The following is a 26,081-nucleotide window of genomic DNA, read 5'->3' on the forward strand; positions in this document are numbered from 1 at the left end:
TGTAAGTGTGGCCTGTGGGTCATTCTCTTAAAGGAAAGTTGATGTAAGTGGCTGGGGAGAGGAATGAAACAACTCTCTACAGCATAATATGAAATCTGATACTGTCAGGACAATTCCCCAATGAGAAGGATAAATTGTGGTCAAGACCTGGGCAGGTTAACTAGTGGCCATCCATTCTGGTGGTACCCTTACATACAAAACTAAGTCGGCACTATTGGACAAGGAACTTGAAACCTAATACCAACCATGAAACAAGACATCTGTTGGACTCTTGTTTGTTTCTCTTTAAATGGGCTTTAATTGAAAGTTCAGTGAAAAATGCAGGTTACATTCTTTGTGGTATTCAATAGCTTGTAGCAACAACTGAACTGTGATGCATCTAATGTTTATTTACTTTCTAATATTAATTGTTTGAGAGCAATACATTATTAGATATATATAAAGAGAGATATATACACCACTTCAAGCAATTAATGACAAATAATAAAACCCTAAACCCTGAAATAAAATATTTCCTCATGTTGGGCATCTTTTTGTACACATAACTGTAAATGAGGAGATGTTCAAGTCACTTAAGAGCCATTTGTTTAGCTTAAGAGCCATATGTTAATGGTAATTCTGGACCAGCCTCTTCTTAAGTTCAGCTTTAATTTTATTTTATACAACTTGCTAGCCACATAACCAGCATGGCTGCACGTTAAACAAATCCTAAACATCTGCAATGATACTGACTTAACTTTGTGTGAGGACCTGTGTCTCAGTGGAATAAATTTAAACCACTTTCAAAATACAAAACAAAAACAACACATTATAGTTTCTTTACATTAATGCTGTGGTAGAAACAAGTTAACTTCAATGTAAGATTCTTATTTTCAGTACTGCATGGAAAAATATTGGTTTATCTGATTTTACCAGCTCTCAGGATTAGTAATCAAATGCTGGTAATCTTACAGATTGTGTGCACTTTGAGTTTTGCTCTCATATTCACCCATGGGGGTGGGGGGAGGAGTTCTATGCATTATTTCAACCACCTTAGAAGACTGCAACACATCTACACTTTTAGCTGTTGCCACTTTATCATTGTTATTATTATTAACAATAATAATATCAATTTATATAGCACCATCTATGTGCATGGTACTTTTTATGGCAGCAAAGCAAAAAAACTAGAGGGCCAGATATTGTCCTGCTAATCAGGAGTGGATCCCTCATGAAGCCACATGAAGTGCCTCCCTCAGGTGGTGGTTGCACCAGTGGGCAGTGAATGCAGGCACCCGGCCCCCACCATGGCATCACTCACCTACTGCTTCACCTCTGTCTCTCAGCTTTTTCTTTGGTGACTGGAATCTTGACAAGAAGAAGCACTTTTCAGCTGGCATTGCCTAAAAAGAAGGTGTCAGAGCAAAAGGGAGGACAGACTAGAATGCACCAATGAGAAACTAAACTCTTGTCTCAATGGTGTAGTCAGGTCTCCTTCATCCAAACTGGTTCCAGGAATATCTCACTAGCACCTAAATTTTTCATTAAAAGATTGTAGCCCTTCCTATACTGTTATAATTGTCAGCAGACTACACACACTTTCAGATCTTCAGACTGTATTCTAAATGCTTGTGTGGCAGTAAGTTCATGGTGCACTGCACATCCCAACCCCAAAGCATTCAGAAAACCATGGTTCCAGTTGCATGGAGAAAGCCACACACCTCTACAATTGTACCTTCATAGGCTCTAGACAGACCTTTAACTGAACACACATAGGTCAGGGCTGAGACATTATGCATGATCCTGCTCCCCTGCTATATGTGTTCATTGAACATTTGGAGGCACTTAAATCAGTAGCACCAGCTCCTTTATCTCCCTCTCTGCAATTCTACAGAAAATTGCAAGAACAGCATAAGGTGAGGATTACCCCAGTGTGGACTACAGGGCTCAGATGCACATCAGGATGAGTATCAAATCCTCAAATGAACTGCACAAACCAATGAGAAAGCAGTTCTGAAGATTGCAAGTCAGCTAGCTGAAAATGTTGGCATGGAAGATTCACAGAAGAATATAAAACTATACTTGAGCAGTACAAAAGTTACCACAATTGATTCAATATTGGTATAGGACTGCAGCCGTACATGGAAACCTCAATGTGCACAGTGAGCACATAGTATACATAAAGAGACATTCATACATACCCATCATTATGTATGAGTATGACTAAGTACTGTCACTAGCTTGCACTTGCAAATTTCAAGTAAAAGTAAGAAATACAAAACCTTTTGAAGAAAAGAACAAATATACATAACTAGAGTCTATAGTAATATTGAAGGTATAACATAGTCAACTTGTAATTACGTAATAACATTATAATTTGAAACCATGATGTATTGAATAAGAAGCAAATTTTTCAAGCAGACACCTGAATCAAACAGAATCCTACAGTTTCGTTAACTTGTCTCAACTGCATTATAAAGACATCCAAAGATTTCCTAAAGACGATAACTGAGAGACAATGGTTGCAGTAGTTCATAGGGTCCCATCTGATTTGTACAGATAGTGTGAAACATCTAAAGAGTAAGCTGAAGTTTAGTCATGTTCCTGTTGTGCATATTATGATGACGGACCAATTCATCAGACCGAGCAAATTTTTTTTGACAACTGGGCCACCGACAACTGAAAGGCTTTTCACCTGTCAACAAACACAAAATTATTAAACTAGCATAGGAGTAGACTAAAAATAACATTATCATCTAATTCCATTTCTTAGGGCTCTTACCAAATACACAGAGTTAGCTGAAGCAATTAGCTAATCTTTGAATACCTAGTGCTTCATTTAGGTAATGGGAGTCTTGTCAATGATTTCAACAGAAAACAGATTGCACTCTTCACTTCTATTGCTTTTTATTCAAAAATAGTATTTATTATGTTTGTGCAATACCCTTTCTCCAAAGGGCTCAAAGTGACATATTTATTATTTCAGCAAGTCTCCCAACCAAGCAGTGCTCAGATTCAGACTCCCCTAGCAGGAAAATCACAGCAAGTGCCTGAAAACCTTTATCTGGGTGATGACTAAAAATAATTAAAACCTAGTGCTCAAATCCCTTATGACAATGAGTCTTAGGTGATTATGTTATACTTTAAACTTTTAAAGGTACACACCATTAAAAAGGTTAATTTAAGAGAGGGGCAACAACTTCTGCCATTGACTAAACCAGTTTTAGGTTTCCCTCCACACTACAGGGCTAACTTTTAGTAGCATATTTTGCATAGCTCTTCAACCACTTTCACCAGTGAACCAAATATCATGATGACATCACACCAACTGATAGCATCCAGGGGATAGATTGACATAAAAATGGCAAGACCATCAAAACAAGTATTCTATGGACCTCATTTCTTATGGACAGATGCTCAGAAAAAAATTAACTGGATTAAGTATAGTGACTAAGGATTTTTGTAGAGGGTTAATTAGGGTCAATTTCACTTAAAGTTCAGATGAAAGCACACAAAAAGGTTGTTCTCATGACTACTTATACCCAGGTAGGGCAGCCCTACCTGGGTATAGCCTGGTTGTGAGAAGCGCCAGGATCACTCCTGATCCTGGCCCTCCGCAACATGGTAGCCCGTTGTTGTTGTTGTTTTAACCTGGGCTAATAGTGGAGTAGAAGGGTACAAGCATGCCCTTCTACTCCACTCCCCATCATGTGAATGCTTGGGCTGCCTGAAGCCCAAGCCTTCACAAAGCCAGACAGCAAGAGCACCCAGCTGAGGGGGAATCGCTCAATGCACCGTGCTCCTGGCAGCACACTGAGGGGGAATCCCTCAGTGCACTTGGCACAGTGCATTGTGGGATGTTGTGGGAGGACTTCCTCCTCCAGGGTCCTGGCTCTGATGCTCGACGCATCTCATGTGCCACACAAGTGGCATTGCTGCCTGTAAAACTCTGATCATGTGCAGAGAGGCATGTAGGAGCCTCCTCCCCACCAGCCCTTCCCATCCCCAACATTTTTGGTCCTGAGAATGACCTTAAAGTCTCACATGTGGTAAACTATATTTCCATCATTTTTTCCCTTTTAAAGCAGAGAAAATAAATATAGTATCCCACCACACATTGGATATTATACTACATGACAGTGGCTGAACTAGGGCTAGCTTGAAAGCAACACTAAAGAAAAAGTGTTGCAATTTTTATTACCTAGACAGGCTCTAAATATTTGACCACTGGGGAAAGTATTTTGGTGGAAAGAAAAGAAGCCAGACTATGCTGACTCCTTCCTCCAGCAGAAGGACCAGTGTTGAGATCCATTTTGGTCATGAATGGGGGATAGCAGGACATTCACAGGCCTGGAATAGCTCAGTATTGGTGCTGCTGCATAGGGTAGTGAAGCAGTGAAGACAGAAACCTAAAGATTTTTTTAAGCAGCTCTTATGGGGAACCTCTCTCTCACCTGCCTCTCCCTGCAATGGAAATAGGTTACAATTCATCAGGTGTTACTCAGTGGTGCCAAGGGGACACAGATGGCTCCATGCCAGTCTCCCGAAGCATCTCTTTGGAAGAGATTAAAATTATTGCTTCCACACAGTTCTTAGCTGATTCATGTAAACCATGTTCTTTCAGTGAAGCAGTGGCCTATCTGATCCCATTTACTGGCGTTTGTCTTCTTTTTTTCGTACTATACTGAGCTTTACTTCTTGAGCTTTACTTCTCCACCAGGTGGTGATGGTGAGAAAACTATTTCTTTTGCTTTAAGCAATACCCTCCTTGTGCCCTAACTAAAATTAATGCCATTTCTGAAGATCAAGGAAACTATACATCCTTAGAATGCCATAAGCATTTAAATCACAGCAACATCAGTGTAGGTAAAGTAAATGAAAAAATATAAATGGGAAAAAGTATACGCACTTGTTTTACCTGTATGAGTCCTGGTGTGAGTCTTCAAGTGGTCAGATCTGGAGAACTTTCTCTGGCAGGTTTTACACTGGAAGGGTTTCACACCTAATTCAAGAAAACAAGTCTTGTTTTACAATATTATATTCCAATACATTTTGGGAGGAATGGACATTGGTTATATTTCTGAGTTTCAAAACTCTGTTTGGTCCCCCCACCCACCCTCTGTTATTTAATAGTTACTGCAGTTACTGTTTTTCTAACTATACGCCTACATATCCCTAAGGTCATTAATCAGGCTTCTCAACTACCTAACCTTTTACAACCCTCTCTTCCTCTTTAACTCCAGTTAGCACTCTTAGTCTCACATTTCCTTAATTCTTGGCAATATAAGCAAGTATTAATTTACAATTGGATTCTAAACTTGAAAAAGCTGTAAGTGAGGAACACCCTTATGTTGTTTGTTGCTGTTTTTACAGTGAAGTGTCCTGGGCTTTGTTCCATTTGAAATTTGAAATTTACTTCAGTATCCTAGACACTTTCCAAACACCATATTGTTATGCTTATAAAGTACACAATTCTTAAATATCTATTTAACTTAAGAGATATGTAGCACAAACCTCAGCATGTCTACTTGGAAGTAAATCTCACTGAGGTCAGGGAGAGTAACTCCCAGGAAAATGTATAGGATTGCAATCTTAGTCAATGTACACAACAGAAGGCAACTTTTAAAAGCAGTTTCATCAATAACACGAAGCACAGTATTTATTCCAAATTCTGCATTGCCAAGCCTAAAATTCTAAAGATTGTCAATAAAAGGTTTAATGTATATAAGAACACCTCATGTTAAGCTGCTAGTTCCAATGTTTTAACTTCAGAGATTTCCAAGATGTGAGATTTTATTGTGGAAATGTCCACAGCATACTTTTTAGCAAAAATTTCAGACGTTTAAGAACCAGCAATACATCATGAACAATATACATGTAAAATTAGGACTATTTCTATACATGAATACGATTAATATTTATATACTACTTTTCAACAAGAGTTCCCAAATAGTTTACATAGAAATAAATAAATAAATGACTCTGTAGGATGCTGTGCTGGGGATGGATAGGACCAGTTGCTCTCTCCCACTCAATAAAGAAAATCACCACTTTTAAAAGGTGCCTCTTTGTTCACAGAAACTTTTCAGTTCAATCCTGTAAATTCCACTGTGCTGCCATGGATTGTTAGTTACTTCTACATACCATGGCAAACATCCTGACTAAGTATGGATATGTACTACATGAGATGTGCCTGCACAGCGGAAGGCTTCTACTGACTTGGCTATTACAATCATGCAAGAGGGGGGAAATTTTGCTGGTCTCCCATTCCTCCAGAAGTGCTTTGTGTGCCACCTGAAAATATGTACTTGAGGGTTGTACAGCCCTCAAGGATTATCTTTGGGTGTTGCAGGGCACTACCAGCGAAGGGGAGGTTGTTTAAATTTCCCCTTCCAATACAAGTGCTGATGTTGCAGTAGTTGGGAAGCCTTCTTCCAAAATACAGTTGTTCCAAAATAAAATTTATCATAAATTATGTTGTTTCATGTTTGTATTACCCATATCAATGATATATTCAAACTCAATGTCAGACTAGGACTTGGAAACCCAGATTTAAATCCCCACTCAGCCATGAAAGTCAGTGGGTGTCCTTGGGCCAATTACTCTCTCTGTGCCAAACCTACCTTACAGGGTTGTTGTGAGGATAAAATGCGGGGAGGCATGTGTGCTGCCCTGAGTTCCTTGGAATAAGCTTGGGATAAAATTGTGCGTTTCTGCTCATTGAGCTTCTGACAGTTGAATAGTTTTCCTTTCTATTTTACAGAAGCATATTGCCACCTCAGCAGCATTATTTGTTAGTGCTTTTCTGAACTCTAGAAATATCATCAATAGTGAGCTATTTTCCCCCATGGGCATTATTTATGGAGGACAAAGAGGAGGGTCCCTTCCCCTTGTGTTTCAAACCACATGATTATTCCTCATAATCATATACATCAATGAACCACACACTCATTCCATACACTGAGTATTAATATAACCAATTACTAGCTATTATTATAAATAATTACATTGTCCTGCATCTAATTGTACATGTTAAAGACACAAACTTCTTTGCTTCCCCCTCTGCAAATTGGAGCGACCGCTTATAGCAATGCTATAATTATTATGATGCCTAAAAATGACCACAACATAAGTTCTGTATTGCTTTGTTGCTGTTTAGTTTTGAATCTACCAAACATCTGATTGCATAGTCCCATAGTTCTGAAGTACTAGTGAAAAATTAGGATTCCATCCCACATGCTCTAGTTTCTGAAAATTATGAAGTGTTACAATTTCAAAAGCCAAGTCATGCAACAAACCTGTATGTCGTCTTTGGTGGCGCTTGAGTTGATCTGAACGAGAGAATCTTCGCTCACAGTCCTTAAAATCACATTGGTATGGTTTTTCACCTTGGGAAGAACAAGTTTCATTTGAAAAGGATGACTAATGTTCAAAGGCATTAAATAAACACCCTATTAAATATAAAATATTAAAATGCTAGAACAATTTTCACTTATACATTAAATATACAGCTAATGCTAGGGAATACATCTGGGGAAAGTTAACGTAACTGATTTAGTAAGAGTTCTGTACTTACAAGACAAACCAAATAAAATTTCTGCGGGAAAACAGTGTGCACCATCACTTATGAAGTGTTGCACTTTTGCCATCAACACATAGATACAGTAACTGGTGTGAGTAGAAGCTGCCCTAATAATGTATTTATGGCAAAATAAATTTTGTGCTTTAAATATGACTATTGAATGATTTGTAAAAGACAGATATTGGTTTAATTAATAATGTATGTTTTATACATGACTTGTAATGTTCGAAAGAAGATTTAATACAGTTCAAAATATTTGAATATTTCTTCCTCCTCTGATGTTAGAGAAGGCAGGTACTGCACCCTCTGAAGAAAGTGTTGTGCCTTATACAGACAAGTGTTCACACCCTTTTTTGAGATGATTAGCATAACTAACAATGAACTTATCACCTACATTTTTGCACCAGATGCAGGAGAGGCATTTGCATGAAATGTCCCCAGGAGGGAGGAAATGAAATACACTACCCTCGTTCTGTTTGGGTAACTGTGACAGAAATTGGATGAATTTCTAAACTTTGGCCAACTTGTTTTCCTCCATCTTTTCTAAAACTCCATGCAACCTGATTGTAAAAGTGTTCCATTTTCTCTGGAGGAGGCTTGTCTGACATAGATAGATGCATATTCTCTGTCACATATTGATGATGAAGTCCACTTCTTCCTACATTTTGTATTAGATTTGAAGAACATATTTGCCTATTCTTCTATGACAACAAGAAGTTCAATACATAATTGGCTAAAAAGCTCTTTCTGCCAATTCTGCTTTCAATTCCAGATAAAAGATCAGGGAATTATTAATATAGGTCCCTTAGCAGATCCTAGAGGGTGGAGGAGGATTCTATGTATGCAGATATTCCAGCTGCAGCATGAAAGCAAACTTGTCTTAAGATAGCACATGGCTGACTCCATTTTGAAATGGCTTAGTTCTACTGCTGTGCTGGGAAGGTCCTCCATTGTGACATACTGTTCTAAATTTCCCCAGTCCTGATTAAAATTAGGACTGGGTAATATCCTAACCCAGTAAGTTACATATCCTGATTCTAACTTTACTATGATTCTGTAGGATTCTTTTATAAACTCGATTTATTCTTATTAAAAAAATTATCTTGTTAACATGAAATAAAGCAACAGTTTTGAGAGCACTGTTAAGTCTTTTCTGAATGGCAAATGGTATCACCAATTTTAACAGCTTGTCCGAATTTACACTGGGGACAGCAAGGTCAAAATCTAAATGTAACTATTGGATATCTATAAGAAGATCTTTATGACTTCCTGTGGCAGCCACCCAAAGGAGTTTACTGGCTCTTAAACCCCAAAATGGGTTATTTCCATGACTATTCAATTTAATTTATTTATGCAGAAGGTTATATGTACCACGTGTGTTTAAAATGGTTCCTTTCAAATCTGACCACAAGGTCTCCCACAGGAATTATTGTGCCTTGGAAACTGATTCTGAAAGAGACTTAAGCCCTGGCAGATTTAAGAGGGAGAGTGTTGGTGGAACAGAATGCACTGCCCAGACGATAGTCTCCAAACTGCAACGCAAATACAGTGCTAAAGCATATGCATTTGAATGTGATAAGGTTCATGCTGCTTCCACATTGCAAACAAAGGTCCTTTGTTATTGTTAGACTGATGAACTCACTGGAACTTTTATATCTTTCTAAAGCCAAGTTACAGCAACCATCTGCTGGGAGCTGAAGCTGCTGTCACTCAACTCTATGGGAATGTATTCGGACAGATATTGTAATTTACCTGTTCCAGAATGTTCATGTAGCCAAGGTCTATGTGTTTCTGATCAGAAACTTTTGCTATGAGAGAAATTCTGATTCTGATTCAGTTGTGAATTTAATTCTTATATGAACATATTTTTAGAATCAATGTTTCAGTAATTCTGAGCTCTTTACATATAATTTTAGTTTGTATACATAATATGTTTTAAATGTACATCTGAAAATGTAAACATGAGTGTCATACGCGTGTTAGGGAATGCACAATTGCCAGGGACTGTACACTTGGCTGCAAACCCAGGTTTGCCCTGTGTAATGTGTAAAATATCCTTCAGATGTGTTACAAATGTTCTAGCTTCTCTGATTGATATTTATTTATTATTTATGTTATTTAAATAACTCATACCCTGCCTTTCCCCACCAATCTGGAAGTGATGAAGGCAGCTAACATAACACAAGGATAAAAACAGTATAAAAATGCCATTACTAAAACAACAGCATAAAAGTGACAAAGTGAAGATAACAACTGTAAAAACCACAGGACTTAAAAACCTTGCTGGAATAAAAACATTTTTAGCCAGCAAAACAAAAAACAAAACAAAAATCCCAACATTTTTAGCACTGTCAAATGGGAGAGCCAATTGAACCTCCCATAATAGGGGGCTCTATGTCCCACCACAGGGAACATCCTCTCATATATCACCAACAACCTCACCTTAGTGAATGGCAGATTGTGCAAAACACCCTCCTTAGATAAGAGCATGCAGTTTCATATGGAATAGGCAGTCATTTTGGTATCTTGGTCCTAAGCCATTAGGGCTTTAATAAAGGTGAGAACCAGCACGTTGAATTCTACCTGGAAATGAATCACCAGCCAGTGCAGCTGGTAAAGTAACAGTGTGGCATGGTGTCAACATTTAGTAAGAACATAAGAACAGCCCTGCTGGATCAGGCCCAAGGCCTATCTAGTCCAGCGTCCTATTTCACATAGTGGCCTACTAGATGCCTTTGAGAGTGGCCCACTAGATGCCTCTGAGAAGCCCAGAGGAAAGAAGTGAGGGCATGCCCTCTCTCTTGCTATTGCTCCCCTGCAACTGGTATTTAGAGGCATCTTGCCTCTAAGGCTGGAGGTAGCCTATAGCCACCAGACTAGTAGTCACTGATAGACCTGTCCTCCATGAATTTATCTAAGCTCCTCAAGCTGGTTCCATCACCACATACCATGGCAGAGAATGCCATAGATTAATTATGCACTGTGTGAAAAAGTGCTTCCTTTTGTTGGTCCTAAATTTTCAGGCCTTCAGTTTCATGGGATGACCGATGGTTCTAGTGTTAAGAGAGAGGGAGAAAAATTTATATCTGTCCACTCTCTCTACTCCATGCATAATTTTATACACCTCTATCATGTCTGCCTGTAGTCACCTCTTTTCCAAACTAAAAGGCCCAAACTAAAAAGCTATACTCTGAACACAGGTTTCTGTACCAGCTGAAGTTTCTGAGTACTTTTCAAGGGCAACCTCACATAGAGAACATTACAGTAAACCAAATTTGATACAACCAGTGCATGGGTGACAGTGGTATGTTTGACTGATCCAGGAATAAGTGCAGTTGATGCACCAACCAAGGTTGGACAAATGCACTCCTGGCCACTGCCAACATCTGGAAATCTCTAAGAGCTGGATCCAGGAGCACTTTCAGACTGCAAACCTGATCCTTCAAGGGTAGTGTAACCCCATTTAGAACAGGTTGCCACCAAATCAGCAGCTCTCCTGAAGCATCCCTCTCTTGATCTATTTCCATTACTTCATCCACATCCAAAGGTGTAGAAAAGAGAAGGAGGATGCACCACCAAAGAGACAAAGAATAAGAGGGGACCCTTAGATGCCTCACTATTATCTTTAATGGGCCCAGTGCATTTTGGATACAAATCCTTTATCAAGGGCACTTTCACAACTTAATAAAGAGACGAAAACCAACCAGGCACACCATAACTCTATTAGTAATTGAGTTATTGTGAGTCTGATTGGTTTTCATCTCCTTATTAAGTTGTGAATTGTGAAAGTGCCCTTGATAATGATTTGAAACCAAAATATGGTCTCATTAAAGATAAATAGTGAGGCATCTGAGCGACCCCTCTTATTTTTCCTCCACATCCAGCCTGTCATTAACTGCAAAAAGCAGTTTGGAATGTTATCAGGCTTCCTAACTTGCAATAACAAGGAGAAATTGGGCTGTGTATCACCTGTGTATTTATGACAATCAGATTTAGATCTCTGGATGACCTACCCCAGTAGTTTGATACATATGTTCAGGAGCAGCTCCCTCATGAGACAATGTGATGTCACACCCTCTGGTGGTGAGTACATCATGGGACAGTGGGTGCATGCCCCTCCCTGCCCCCACTGCAGACATCACTCACCCTACCTGCTGTTGCCACCCCAGTCTGCTGCCCCTGTGTTCTGTCCTAATTCACCTCATATTCCAAATCCTGGCCCATCCTCTCCTCCTGGCCCCGCCCTCTGGGTCAGAGATTGGCATCCCCTCACCTTCCAGGTGCATGCAGTTTTGCCAGCCCCTGTGTCTGGCTGCCACCAAAAACTCTTTCTCCCACCATGCTCATCTGTTCTTTGTGCTTAGGAAAATGTGCAGCTGCAAGACACAGGGACTGGCAACACTGCATGTGCTTGGAAGGTAAAAGGGATGTCAGTCTCTGACCTGGAGGGATCAGAAGAGACTGGGCTTGGCTTTCCTAGCCTGGTTTAGATAGACTATAGGGATTAGTGGCAGTGAAGCAGAACCAGAAAGAACCTGCATAAAAGGAAATCAGCCAACTCCCCAGCATAAGCAAAGTTGTGACAATCTTGTTTGAAAACATTCTAGAGAAAACAGGTTTTCTAGTTTGAAAATTCAAATTTCATTAAATAGAAAATTTTACATTGAAGAATTTCATTTGGAAAGTTATGGTGCCTCTTTTATTTGCTTCCCTACAAGAGGCACCATAACTTTCCAAATGAAATTGTTAAATATAAACATTTGTATTTAATTAAATTCTAATTATCAAACTAAAAACTAGTTATAAGAACTGTTCCTTCCCTATGATATATATATTATCTTCACAGTATATTTACAGTTTTGTTGAGAAATAAAGCTGTGGGGGTGTGGTGAGGAAAGTGTTACTTGATGCTGGGGTGGGGCGGGGAGACCATAAACCAAGTTCACGGAAAATCTTCAAACATATGAATGATTGTTGCTAGATCATATTATTGTTGACGAAAACTCATAAAATCTTAAAATCACAGTATCTGCAGGATTGTTCTTATTTGTCCTTTTTGTCATGTTTTAGGCTTCAAAATACTAATTAAAAAGCAATATACATCAGAACATAAGATCAGGCTCAAGGCTATCTAGTCCAGCCTCCTGTTTCACACAGTGGCCAGCCAGATGCCTCTGGGGCGCCCACAGGCAAGAGGTATGTGCATGCCCTCTCTCCTGCTGTGGCTCTCCTGTAACTGGTATTGAGAGGCATCATGCTTCTGAGGCTGGAGGTGGCCCACAGCCACCAGACTAGTAGCCATTAATAGACCTGTCATCCATGAATTAGTCTAAGCCCCTTTTAAAGCCACCCAAGCTAGTGGCTATCACCACATCCCATGGCAAAGAATTCCATAGATTAATTATGCGCTGTGTGAAAAAGTACTTCCTCTTTTCAGTCCTAAATTTCCCAACCTTCAGTTTCACTACTTTTTTCCAAAGTAAAGAACCCCAGATGCTGTAGCCTAGCCTCATAACGAAGGTGCCCCAGGCCCCTGATCATCCCTAACTCTAACCCTCTTCTATTCATAGTAATATGTTTCAATAATAGCATTTTTAATACAAGGAAGGCACTTTAGAAGCAGTCACTGGGTGGATGAGATATCAGCAAAAACTATGTTGCAACATTGGAAAATCCAGTTTTGTATAACAGAGCTCTACATGTTTTGTGATCTAGTTATTAGTAACATTATCTGAGAAAATAGTCTTCAGAAAATGTAATGAGTCAGTTTCCTATAAATATGAGAAACTGATAACTGAAATATAGACTGAGACAAGGCAGTCTATATAACACTGATATCTCTCTCCTTTTTCCAAAACATGAACCTATGTTATCAAGAACCATTCATGTGGAAACTTCAAATAATATTTGTTCATCTAGAATGATGCACATATATTTTCCAGTCCTATAAAGCCACTCTAACTTTGAGATTTTGTCTGGCATACTGCAGAGTATCCAGCAGTACCCTCCTTAAAAAGCAACTCATTCTTGATATCTCTCACACAATACTTTAGTAATGTTGCCAGTGAAGGGATATACTGAACTTTCACCCAAAAGGCCCATGGACTCCTCCCAGTGGGTGGGCTAACTATTATCAGCACAAGGGCAAGGTCACGAGGATCAGGCTAACAGGGAGAATTTTTCAATCAACAGAAAATACTTACCAGTGTGTTTTCTACCATGCATCTGCAGGTGAGATAATTTAAAGTATCGCTTGTTACAACCCGGGTATACACACATGAAAGGCCGTTTCTCATTTGTCTCACTTGCTGATCTAACGATCGTAGAAGCTACTCCAGGCATTCGACGCACATCCTATAATGGCAAAAAGAATATGGGTATGAGTCTGAAACCCAGACTCATACATATTGTAAAAGATAGTGATCCTTTTAATCCCTCAGTCATGATCCTCCCCTCACAGAACAAAAATGTATTGTAATGCCACAAAAGTAGAGGTTCGGACTTCAGCTGATCTTCATGCCATCTGAAAAACCAGGATAAATGTTATCTGGCAAAGGGCAAGCTTTCCCAATTAGAAAAAGTCTTGTAAATCGTTAGCAGTATAGTCCAAATATCTTCTAGTTAAAGAGAAATGTGTGATTTTGCTTTATCCTATAATTAATTAATTATACATTAATTTATAACTTTCTTCCATAGAATAAGGTGATTTCTCATTAGGATTTATTTACTAATACAATATGGTGGTCATGAATATCAGCCATGCAGTCAGTCTAGAACCATCTTTTTTTCAATTATACCCACCTGTATTCCTCTAAAGACTCCATGGGTATGTATTCTATATTGAGCCCCACAACTATATAACATAGGGCCCGCATGATTATCATTTTCATATCCTGTAGAATGGCTGAAAATAAAGAGAGGCAAAATGTTGGAAGTATACTTGGTTCACAAATCTCTACAGACAAGTATTTGTAATGCTACTTCATTTGATGCTAAAACAGTTACATTTTCCTCTTCTAGACCAATCCAGTGAAACTTAATGAAGGAAGATACTCTGGTTCTATTTAAAACATGAATTCTAACAGAAGAAGAAGAAAAGATTTGTCTAGCTATGTTTTCAAATTTGATTAGTGAAGAATATTAGTAAAGACGGAGGAAACACAGAGGAGTAAAACTTAATTCTGTGCATACGTGCAAGTTATTTATCAGCTACATGCCAAGCTGGCCATTGCTAATATCTTTGGAATGAGCAAAATGCCTCAGGTTTCATATTAAGTGCACTGAGATTTTGTCAGCACCTCATGACTCAGATATAACCAGATAGGGTTGAGAAAGTGATGACATTTACAAGAACAGCAGTGGTGTAGCCATAGGATAGGATTACAAATCAGTGTCCTAACTATTTAACCCACATATCAGCATGGAAGATGTACTGTAGCTTAACCTTTAGTAAAACAACAAACAGGAATTGTTACCCTGTGAAAATCAATTGTCCCTTCCACTTTCAGGGCAGCACAAATTCAGCCCCACAGTTCTTGAAATATTTAAGGCTTGGATTTGAGAATATAAATTTGTGTATTTTATTAAGATATAAAACACAAGCTGTAATTTCCCCTACACATATATTGTATTTTCCATACTTCTGACAGATGAGATACACATTTTTTTTCTCAGTTAAAATTGGAGGTCTGCTTCACCCTTAGATTTGAAAAAGGTTTGCTTTTGTAAACCTTAAGGGCAGTTCACATGACCATGAACTGGGTAGGAGATGAGTCCTATCCAGTTTTGGGCGTTGGGTGTGTTCCCATTTTGTATTCATGTACTTAACAACATAAGAAAATAAGAACAGCCCTGCTGGATCAGGCCCAAGGCCCATCTAGTCCAGTATCCTGTTTCATTCATACAGTGGCCCACCAGATGCTGCTGGAAGCCTACAGGCAGAGTTGAGGGCATGCCCTCTCTCCTGCTGTTACTCCCCTGCAACTGGTACTCAGAGGCATCTTGCCTTTGAGGCTGGAGGTGGCCTATAGCCCTCCAACTAGTAGCCGTTGATAGACCACTCCTCCTTACTTGTAAAAAGCAAGGTCAGAGGTGGGGAGTTTGGCTGTCAAGCCCCAGCTGGGTAGGATGATTTTCCTGTCTACCCCATTCAGAAGCTGGGGCCAGAAGCTGGGTAGGGCACACTCATCCTACCCAGCTGAGGCTTGACAGACAATCAAGCTTCCCACCCCAACCTTGCTTTTTTCAATGTTCCAGTTCATCTATAACATGAACACAAAACAGGAGCACACCCAGATCCCAAAACTAGGTAGGACTTATCTCCTACCTAGTTTATAGTCATGTGAACTGTACTTTAATCCTATTGAATAACAGTTAAGAATTACCTGCTGTCAGAAGAGCCCACCCTCCCCTCTGTTTCTGCATTACACATTAGTCATTGATCTGGATATGCTTCCTTCCTGATTGTAAGGAACCCAGGCCAACGCAGTAAATCAGGAAAGAAACACCAGGCAACCTCCTCTGTAGATAGTGCTTTGGATTCACAGGAGCCTTTAATTACTGAGTTAACTGTGCATGTCTGTGTTTCAACAAAGGGTGCATGCAATTGTACAAGAGTGTTCTTGCACAAACGCATGAAATTTTGCAAATTGAGTTGCATGATGGATGGCAATTGGAAATAGTCATCCATCATGCAACTGTATTCATGCAATTCTGCTTGTTTGCACGGAAGTGCTCTTGCACAATCGCATACATGCTTTGTTAAAATGCAGATGGAATTTTGAGCATTATGTGAACCAACATAGTTCTCCTAGTACACTAGCAGTTCTTTCATGGCATAAAGTCTGGAAATTATTGCAATAGATAGATGGAGTCTATAGGAGACAATTACATTCTTATTGAACCAACTGTGTTCAAAGTGTAGAGTAACAAGCTTTTTGGTTGCAGAGAACTCTTTTTGTTGTTGTTGTTAGAAGTGCTATGTTACTTTTTTTTAGCTTGAACTAATGTTATATCCTGCAAAGGTTTTTGACACATTTCTAGCATTAAGGGTTATGAAGATGATTTCTGGAGTTAATTTTTTTCTACAAGACTGTGGCCTCTCTCACACCTCCAGTTGGCAAAACCAATGGTTCCCGTTTGTAAAAGAAAGTCTTCCTTGGATTTGTAACAGTTACTTTTTACATGGAATTGAACTGTGCACAGATCTAGTATCAACTGATTTTTATCACTGACAAAGCAAAAGGTCAAAGGCCGCTATGCCTTTTTGGGGAAACAATGCTTAATACAGAAATAAATTTGCAGTAAATCAGTCTAACACCTCCATCTTAACCACACATTTGGAAAGTAATTATCAATTATTTTAAGATATCCTAATAATATGGGTAAAGTCACAACCTTTGAATTGTAGAAGTTCATCATTACTTGTGGTTTTAAAAGTAGCAAAAAATCTGACATCTGTACCAATCTAGAGTAATTACTGTTTTATCTTTGTAAGATGTCTAACCTAATGAGCCTCCAATCCTGACATTTAGTTCTTACTGTGATAATTTTATCTTAAAATGCTGTATAATCCAAAGAACCCTCCCAAAGATCACATCCTGTACTGAATAGTGCCTTTGGATTGTGTCAAAGGTGCTGAAAGGCAACTGACAATAGCCCTTTTCAGAGTTTAAAGGGTGCGGGTAACTGTCCTTGCATACAGCGTTCCGAGAGAACATGCCCAAGCCCTGCCTTGGCACTGATGCACTCAAAAATCTTACCCCCATGCTGTCCACATAATGTTTGAAAGGACAAACGCTTTAAGTGTGAAAGAGATTGTTTCCATGGGAAGGTGCCACAGTCTTCCAGTCACAGAAACAGTCTCCTTCATGCTCACAGTGTCTGTCTCTTCAAACAAATGTGGTAACTGTGGACAACACTGGTGCAAGGTTTCTGAGTGCATCAGCACCAGGATGCGGCTTGTGGGCACATCCTTGGGACTCTGCATGTGACTACAGTGGGTTTTGCTTTTTAAAAAATATCTGAAAAGAGCTAATGTGTAGGTGGAAAGGGCAAATAGGTATGAAAGAGAAACTATTGCTGATTAGTCACCCAGTAACAACTAGTAGACTCTATCATCATTAATTAGACTTTTAGAATAAGCAAAGGTTGATGGATCTATCGAAGAGTCTTACCCTGTCTTTCCTAAATACAAGTATATCATGCTTTATTTTACAGCAAGCTAATGGAGATATGCAGGGGAGGGAGGACTTGAACTGAAAATCCAAACTATTTGGACACTTTATTTCAGATCCTAAGAAAGGAAGCATAGGCGACAGAGACACAAACTGATATTTGAGAAATGTACTATCCATTTATCTATCTAGAAGCTTTTGCATTACCCCAGGAAGTCCTTAATTCTCTGAGTGAAGATCCTTTAAAATGATGAATTGTAATACTGTACAATTGTACAAGACTGGGTAAAACATAGGTTTTACAATTTTAACAAATTAAAATGTCTGATGAAAAACAGAACAGCTCTGAAGAACCATGTCAATATAGTTTAAAGAAAATCTCAGAAATGCTACTTTCTAATTTGAAAAGGATAAAACCTTTAATTCCTTTCTTACACCATCTTTATTGTTTTACATTGTCATTGTCCATCTGATTCACAAACTATAGTTTCAAGTTAATAAAGATGTACTAAGCTTTTTCTAGGGAACACAGAGACAAGTTAGCAAACTTAAGTATGAAATATGAACACTGAGTGATTCATCTTCATCAGTCCTGAAGGTTATTTAAAATAGTTAGGTGGGGGTGGGGGAGATTACACAGAACAGGCACCACATTAGGCTCTAATTTAATAGCTTTTTGAGGAAAAATGGAATTTTGGCATGCAGAAAGTCAACAATGTGAAACACAGGAAATGTGCCATTTTCGTTTTTTTAAATGAAGTTTAATAGGACCACTTCTTTAAGACAGTTTTCATCAGGAAACTGAAAAAATATGCATTACCAATTTCTATGACAATAATGCTACTATAAAGCAGATGCATCATGATCTCATTTACAGTTAATTTTTTGAAAGAGCAAATAGTTGTTGAAACATTCTCATTGGTCAAGACTAGTGCTACAGTCTCTGTCAATAATCCAGCACAGGCTTAGGTTGATTACTGTGGGTTTAAGCATGCTTTGTATCCGTTGTTTCCTGTAATAGTCTTTTACTCTGTGGCACTGAATTCAGGAGTCTGGATTTAAAACTCAACTCTAATTATGTTCAACCTTGGAAAAATCAGTGGGCAGCTGCATAAATGTTATTAGGTACCTGACATTTGCTGGGGGACAGTATTGTATTTGTAGTACAATATTCCTAAAAGGGTGTGGAAAATGAGAGTGGGAGAAGCAATGATCTAGCCATGGAGAAAGACCTCAAGGATGGGAAAGGGTGCATGTTCTTCAGTCCTTCCTTCTTCTGTGCTATAGCACAGTCTTCCTAACAGTTAATCTAGTTCTCCACACTGTCAGCAGGGAAAGTTAAAAAAAAAAAAAAAGTAATGATTTTCCACTCACAAAGTAGTGAATATCATCCCGTGCTCTGAGCCTTTTTCAGACATCATTTATACAGGCAAAACAATGGCGACATATTTCTTTTAATTCAGACATCCTTCTAATATGGTGATGACAATGATTTGCCACAAAGAACATTTTTTAACATGGAACCATGAGCAGGGGTAACAATGAAAAAAATATATAATTAGATCAATATTATTTAGACAGCATACTAAGGTAAGTAGTAATGATGTAAAGTAGCCAACCTAAAGTAGTTAGGTTGGCAATGCTATATAAAATTCATGTTCTTCTCCATTTTGGCTTGGATCCCAAGATCCTCAAAAGCATCTTTTCAGGGGCCACAGGAGGCTGTGGTAGAAGTGGAAAAGCCCTGTTGTATACACAGAACACCACACACAACTCTTGGAATCCAAAGAAGTTACATCAGAATAAATAAAAGATGTAGACAAGCATGTGCCATTTCATCACAATGTATTTGGAAAGTGTGAGACATACAGCTGGCCACCTAAACTATCATAATTCATATTTTATGAATACCTGTTTTTGAAGCTCTGCCATTCTTTATATCTCACATTGTATGACATTTTAAAGGGAATAAAAGGGCATTTGTAAATTACAGAACTCTCATCGATAAATAATAATGATAATAACTTATTCACAGTGGGGGTCATTGTCACTTATCCACCCCCGGCCCACATGCATAGCAGAAAAGGGAGTTTGATTAAGCTGATGAAAAAGAACTGGGAGATGGAGAACTTCCCTGAGAATATCAGAGAGACAGAGAGAGAGAGTTTATATCCTGTCCTTCATTCCCACCCAAGGCAGCACAATGCAAAATAATTAAAACAATAAAACATAATATACGGTATTAATAAACCAATATAAAAGCAGCAGTCCATGCACAGATTAATATTTCACTGATCTAATAAGATCATAAAGCAAAAACTATACATAATAAAAGATCTTCAACTAACATTTAAAAAGAACAAAAGAGGGAGCCTGACATGTATCTTTGGGGAGAGAACATAACAGATGTGGACAAGAGTGATAGAAACAGATGCTTGTCGGGATTTATGTGTATAAGGTATTCACACGATCATTCAGGAGGGTAGGAGGGCAGAGGAGAAGGCTATGAAACCTTAGCTTCCCCAGACAATCCAATAAACATTGCTGGACGTGCAGACTATGCTCCCAGATGATCCACTGCTGTGCCAGGCAGCACAGAGTTCTGGAGTGCCCAGCACAGAGTTCTGGAGTGTCCAGATGGCATGTCCTGGCCTTCATGTATCTATCGTGAACTGCTGTCCTGGCTTTACAAGGATTTACAAGGATTTACAACCCCCGGAGAGAGAGTAAACAGAAAGCAGTAACGAAACTGGATGAAGGAAAATAAGAGGCTTGCAAAAAAAACAGTAGATGAATGAAGTCCCCTGAACTGAAACTAGGTACCCCCCACTAACAATAACTGAGTAATAAGCGCAAGAAAAGACAAAACAAGGAATGAAACAAGCAAAGGACACAGAACAAGGAATTAAGGGAAGTACAGACAAGACAAACTGGAACACAGAAAATATAGAATTCCAAGAGCACAGTATCTGCTGAAAGCAAAGTTGCAAATAGCAACTCAGCCATGAGAGACAGTTGAATATATATGGCTCAACAGAACCAGGAACCAATCAGGCTTCCCTGAGTCAGCAGTTTGGCTTTCTTCCCTGTTATCTCCTGCACCTGGATGAGTCCCTCTGAGCCTTCCTCTTGATACTTCATCTCACTATAGGTGGAATCCAGGCTCTTCCACATCAGAATTCAGGTCTGGCAGCTGTTGAGAATCCTCAGGTTCTGAGTCTGGTTTCTCTGCCAAATCTTGCTGCTGTGGCTCACTAGCAGGTGAGTCTTCCTGCTCTGAGTCTTCTGATTCTGAAGTCTGAGCCATGACACCATCGCACAATGCACTGCATGCTGAGCATGATGCATTGGGGGATTCCCCCAGGAGATGGGTGCTCTTGGCACCTATCTCTGTCACAGCATGCGCTGCAAGCACCCCATGCGGTCACACAAGCCAGTGTGGTGTAGTCAGCGTGGTGTAGTGGTTAGAGTGCTGGACTAGGACTAGGGAGAACCGAGTTCAAATCCCCATTCAGCCATGATACTTGCTGGGTGACTCTGGGCCAGTCACTTCTCTCTCTGCCTAACCTACTTCACAGGGTTGTTGTGAGGAGAAACCTAAGTATGTAGTACACTGCTCTGGACTCCTTGGAAGAAGAGTGGGATATAAAATGTAAAAAAAAAAACCCATAACAACTACAAATCCTGGGTTAAGGGGGCACTTGTCCCCTTAACCCAGATTAAAAGCCAGACTAGGTGGTGCTGTAGACTGATTGGTCAGTTTGTATTTCTTAGTGAATGCTCGAGATCGTTATTTTTTTTTTCTGTTAAGATGATCTGTTACTCAAGATAGGACAGCTGTTTATGATTTGGTAATAATTAAGTAGTAAACCTTAGTAACTTTGTTCAATAAACTTAATAAGCTTCATTTTCCGCTTTGTTACACTGAGGCTATTCACACAACCACTCGAAAGTTGGCTAAGGGAGCCCAGAGTGTGGCTCCTGGCAGTTAGCCCATTTAATTTCCCCCCTTAAATGAAGTTTGTTTGTTTGTTTAACACATTTCTATACCACCCAAAACTCACATCTCTAGGCAGGTTACAAGAGCACTCCACTAACCCCATTTTGGCAATCATGGGTCACCACAGCGCAGCTCTGAGCTGTAGCGACTCACGAGGAGGCCCCCAACCAAGAGACTCCAACAATCCTCCCCAGAATGCCCCATGCACTCACATGGGGTGTTCTGGGACTTTCACGGGCCGCATGGCCCTTGATCCCTGCTGCCCTTACCAGCTCCATAACGGAGCCAGTAGTCATGTGGTGCAGAGCCCAGTTAGGCTACACACAGATTGTTTGCAGACCCTCTCTGATACACAGGGTTATGGGCCAAGAGTGCTGGAAATAATAAAACAGGCAACAAGAAGTTTATGAACAAGAAATGGCTACTTTTAGGTCTACAAAGATGTATCCGGCTGCAGAAATTCTGAGTGATACAAACTATAGAAGTTGGTCGTTTAAAATAAAGATGTGGCTAAACACTCTTGGACTGTCTTTTGTACTGGAAGAATAGAGGCCATTAGAGAGTGGAAGAGAGCAGCAGGTGAGGGAAGCTGCAAGCATGCAAGTCATGGGGCATATATCCTTAACTGTAAGTGATAAATTGATATATCATATAGAAGATAAGAAAACTGCAGGAGAAATATGAGAGAGATTGATAGAAGTTTTTCAGCAGAAAACTATGACCAGAAAAGTCTCTCTCATGCTAAAGTTGTGCAACGAAAGATTCAAAGGAGGAGAAAAATTACCAGAGCACATAGGATCTTTCTTGGAAGTGTTGAAAGCATTAGAAGAGCAAAAGATAAGATTACCTGAACTAGCCAAAATTAGACTCTTGCTAAATACTTTGCCTAAGCATTATGAATGTATTATTAAATTTCTGCAAATAAAGGCAAATGTGTCTTTAAGTTTTGTACAAGAACATTTGTTGGAGTTTGATCTGAGAGAACAAACAGAAAGGGAAGAAACAGTCCAAAGTTAAGCTCATAAACTTACTAATTGCAGGCAATGTTTTCTGTAGAGAAATACTTCACATTTAAAGCATACATGTCCTAACAGAGAACAGAAAAACAATTTCCAAAAGAGGAAGAAAGGTAAATCTCAGGAAAGGCAGAGTATTTTAATAAACAGACTTCTGCATGTAAAAATGACAGTCCAAAAAGTTGTGAACAACAGAAAGGTTTGTACTGCAAGATAAACTATTTGTGGAATTAATACAAACCAGAATAACAACAACATATTTGTATACAGTGCGGGGGCATATATAGGGTAGGGCAGGCAGGGCACATGCCCCAGGCACCACTTGAAGGGGGGTGCCATTATTTTAATGAAAAAAAATGGCTTCTGAAAACAAAATGGCCACAGTGCATGCTCAAATGGCCTCTGTGAGGCCCTAGGCCATGCCAGGCTTCGCAGAGGCCAATTGAACATGAGCTGTGGCCATTTTGTTTTCGGTGGCCATTTTATTTTTAAAAAAATTATTTTTAAAAATGGCAACCACACATGCTCAAATGGTCCCTGCAAGGCCCTCAGCCAGTGGTGAATTTAAGAGGCCGCTGGGGGGAGGGGGAACCTTTAAAGACCCCCCCCCTTGGCCTTTAGGAAGCCCCCCGAAGGGACTACAAGTTAAAAAAAATCTAGTGTAATATAAGTTACTGTACACATATTCAGTTTGGCACTATGTACAGAGAATCAGGGCTTGTGAATACTGAGCTGAAGCTTATGAGTTAGGATTGTATTCATTTGCTCTTACTTTGTTTCTTGTGATAAGTGAGTTAAATGTGATGTCTTAATAATATGACTATTAATGGTGAGTTTATCTTTGAATCAGTGTGAAATCCTTAGTATTGAGGCCCACTGGGAGTTTCTTGCTCTCTTTCTCTCATTTTAACTGTCTTTCTGAAAGACTAGAATATATTCCAAGCAGTGATACAGTTTACTCTGCATATCCTTTAATTATTTTCAGAGTATCTGGGAAAAGTCATATTCTCCATTTATTTTAAAAACTGATGTAATAGTGATGCTACAGTGCATAGTAGGGAATTAGGCAGGCATTTCTGTTTAGTTTTCCAAGTACACCTCCACATAGTATTTGGGTATTTCATGAGCCCAAGCATACTGAAATTTGTAGTTTTCCAGCATTTTTTGGTCTGGCTACATCCACTGCTAAATGGTTTTTGAAATATTAAAAGATTAATGAGCTTCACTTGATGCCTTCCCTCTGCTGTTCTTGAAGGTCGCTACAGTGGGACTCCTTATGCGGAGCATCTATGCCCCTGTGGTGATGGGGAAGTTGAAACAATCAAACATGTTTTGCTTTATTGCTCCTTTTATAGGGACTTACGTTTAAAACTAATATCTCCACTGCTGGCTCATTTCCCAGGAAATTTGCCTAGCCAACAAGTGGCTTTCCTGCTTGAGGACACTATACCTGCCATTATTCGGAAAGTGGCGGGTTTTTGTGCAGCAGCTCGAAGCTTGCACCAGTTTTTAATTAACAGTTCTAGTGCTGCTCTATAACCTTTCAGTTATAACATTGTTGATGGGTTAGACTGTTGACTTGTTTTTTTGTTTTGTTTTTTTAAATTTATTTATATTTTAATTATATTTTTTCCCTTGTTATGCTGGTCATAGACCGTAATAAACTTTGATTGATTGATTGAATGAGCTTCACTTGTGTTTTTCAGCTGATATTATGGTAAAGTTATCTGAAAGATGGGTGTCAGATGTTTGGATCGGGGTGCAATTTCAGTGCTTGCCCTAGGCGCCATTTTCCCTAGATATGCCTCTGATACAGTGGAGCAACTTCACATTTCTTTAACAATCTACAGGATTTCTCAGACATCAATATGAACTATAAAGTTGAAATACTCTTGGCAAATGGTCAGACAATTTATGCAGAATCAAAAGGCACAGTTCTTCTAAAATGTAATGTTGGAACAGATGAAATAAATGAAGTAGTCTAGATGCCTACTGTGTGCCATGTTTGCAGATTAGTTTACTGTGCATCAAAAACGGGCTGGAGAATTACTTTTAGAAGTAATTGTTTTGTGTTTTAAGGAGAGTTATTACTTAGAGCTATTTTAAAAGATTGATTGTAGAAGAGAGTTGGCAAACAGCAAGTGATTGTGTATGCAAGGACAGCATAACTTATGGTATCGTAGGATGGGTCATCCAAGTAAAGAGAGCATCTTCAAGAGCAATTGGTGAGAGATATAAAAAGTTTGAAAACAGGTGCACTGAGTGTATTAAAGCGAATGCTATCAGAAATACATATTCTTCAAACATGGAAATTCAGTCTAGTGACATCTTCTACTTAATCCATAGTGATGACAATGAAGACAATGATGTGATGCCATGGTCCCTTAGTGATGTTTGTGGTCCCTTCCCAGTGGAAACACCAGGGAGAATTTTGTATTTTCTGACTTTTATTGATGAATTTAACTTGCTACGTGTGTGTTTGCTGAAGGAGAAAAGTTAAGTATTAATGGGAGAGTACGTGAGCAGAGTCACTAACAGATTTGAGGGGGAAACCTAAGACTTTGCGTACTGACAATGGCAGTGAATATTGCAGAAATGGCATTGAGCAGTATTTAAAGGAACAGGAAACTATGCATGAAATAACTATTCCCTATACTCCAAAACTAAATGGAGTAGCTGAGAGGAAAAATAGGACTTTACTTGAAATGTGCAGAAGCATGCTACTTGGCATGGGACTGGAGAAAAACTACTGGTGGTGAGCTATTAAGACAGCAACTTATCTACAAAAGAGATTACCTACTAAAACCAAAGATTTAACTCCTTTTGAACTCTGGAATGGAAGAAAATCCAGTTTAAAGCTTATCAAAGTGCTCAGAAGTAAAGCATACATGTACATCCTCAAGGAGCAGATGGGGAAATTGGATTATAGAAGTGAGGAAGGGATTTTTGTGGGATATAAATCAGGTAGTAAGAATTATAGAATACTCAGCCTTCTACAGACACTAACAAGTTGTGCAGTGTTGCTTACTTTTATGAGAAACAGAATGAAGCTGTTCTCATGAGCAGCCAAGACCAGGCTAGGGAAACTAATCTGAGGCTTGGCTGCCCGTAAGAAATCATGAGAACCGACCGGCTCCTGGTGGCACCTTGGTGGCAAACCCACCTAGGGAGCCTACCTCTTGAACAGGGTTAAGGGAGTGAGTGTTTTCTTAACTGTGTGTATTTGTTCGTTTGTCTGCCATTGCCATTGCCAGCTCTTGCAGCTGGTGCGGAAGCCCTGACAGGCACTCACCCATCACTGGGGGGATACCCACAATGTACTGCTCACT

General features: G+C 39.3%; 1 protein-coding gene across 1 annotated transcript in view; it reads right to left on the reverse strand.

The window, feature by feature from the left end:
- Positions 1-271: 271 nt before the first annotated feature.
- WT1 (WT1 transcription factor) overlaps positions 272-26,081 on the reverse strand; it is a 63,538-nt gene continuing 37,728 nt past the window's right edge. Inside the window, exons 4-8 of the mRNA XM_053287184.1 lie at positions 14,363-14,465; positions 13,765-13,915; positions 7,278-7,367; positions 4,889-4,981; positions 272-2,674 (exon numbers count right to left, since the gene is read on the reverse strand). Of these exons, the coding sequence (XP_053143159.1) occupies positions 2,553-2,674; positions 4,889-4,981; positions 7,278-7,367; positions 13,765-13,915; positions 14,363-14,465 (559 nt within the window). The 3' untranslated portion in view covers positions 272-2,552. The remainder of the gene's footprint in view (positions 2,675-4,888; positions 4,982-7,277; positions 7,368-13,764; positions 13,916-14,362; positions 14,466-26,081) is intronic.

Source organism: Hemicordylus capensis, chromosome 1 (assembly GCF_027244095.1).
Source record: "Hemicordylus capensis ecotype Gifberg chromosome 1, rHemCap1.1.pri, whole genome shotgun sequence".
Taxonomy (NCBI): Eukaryota; Metazoa; Chordata; class Lepidosauria; order Squamata; family Cordylidae; genus Hemicordylus; species Hemicordylus capensis.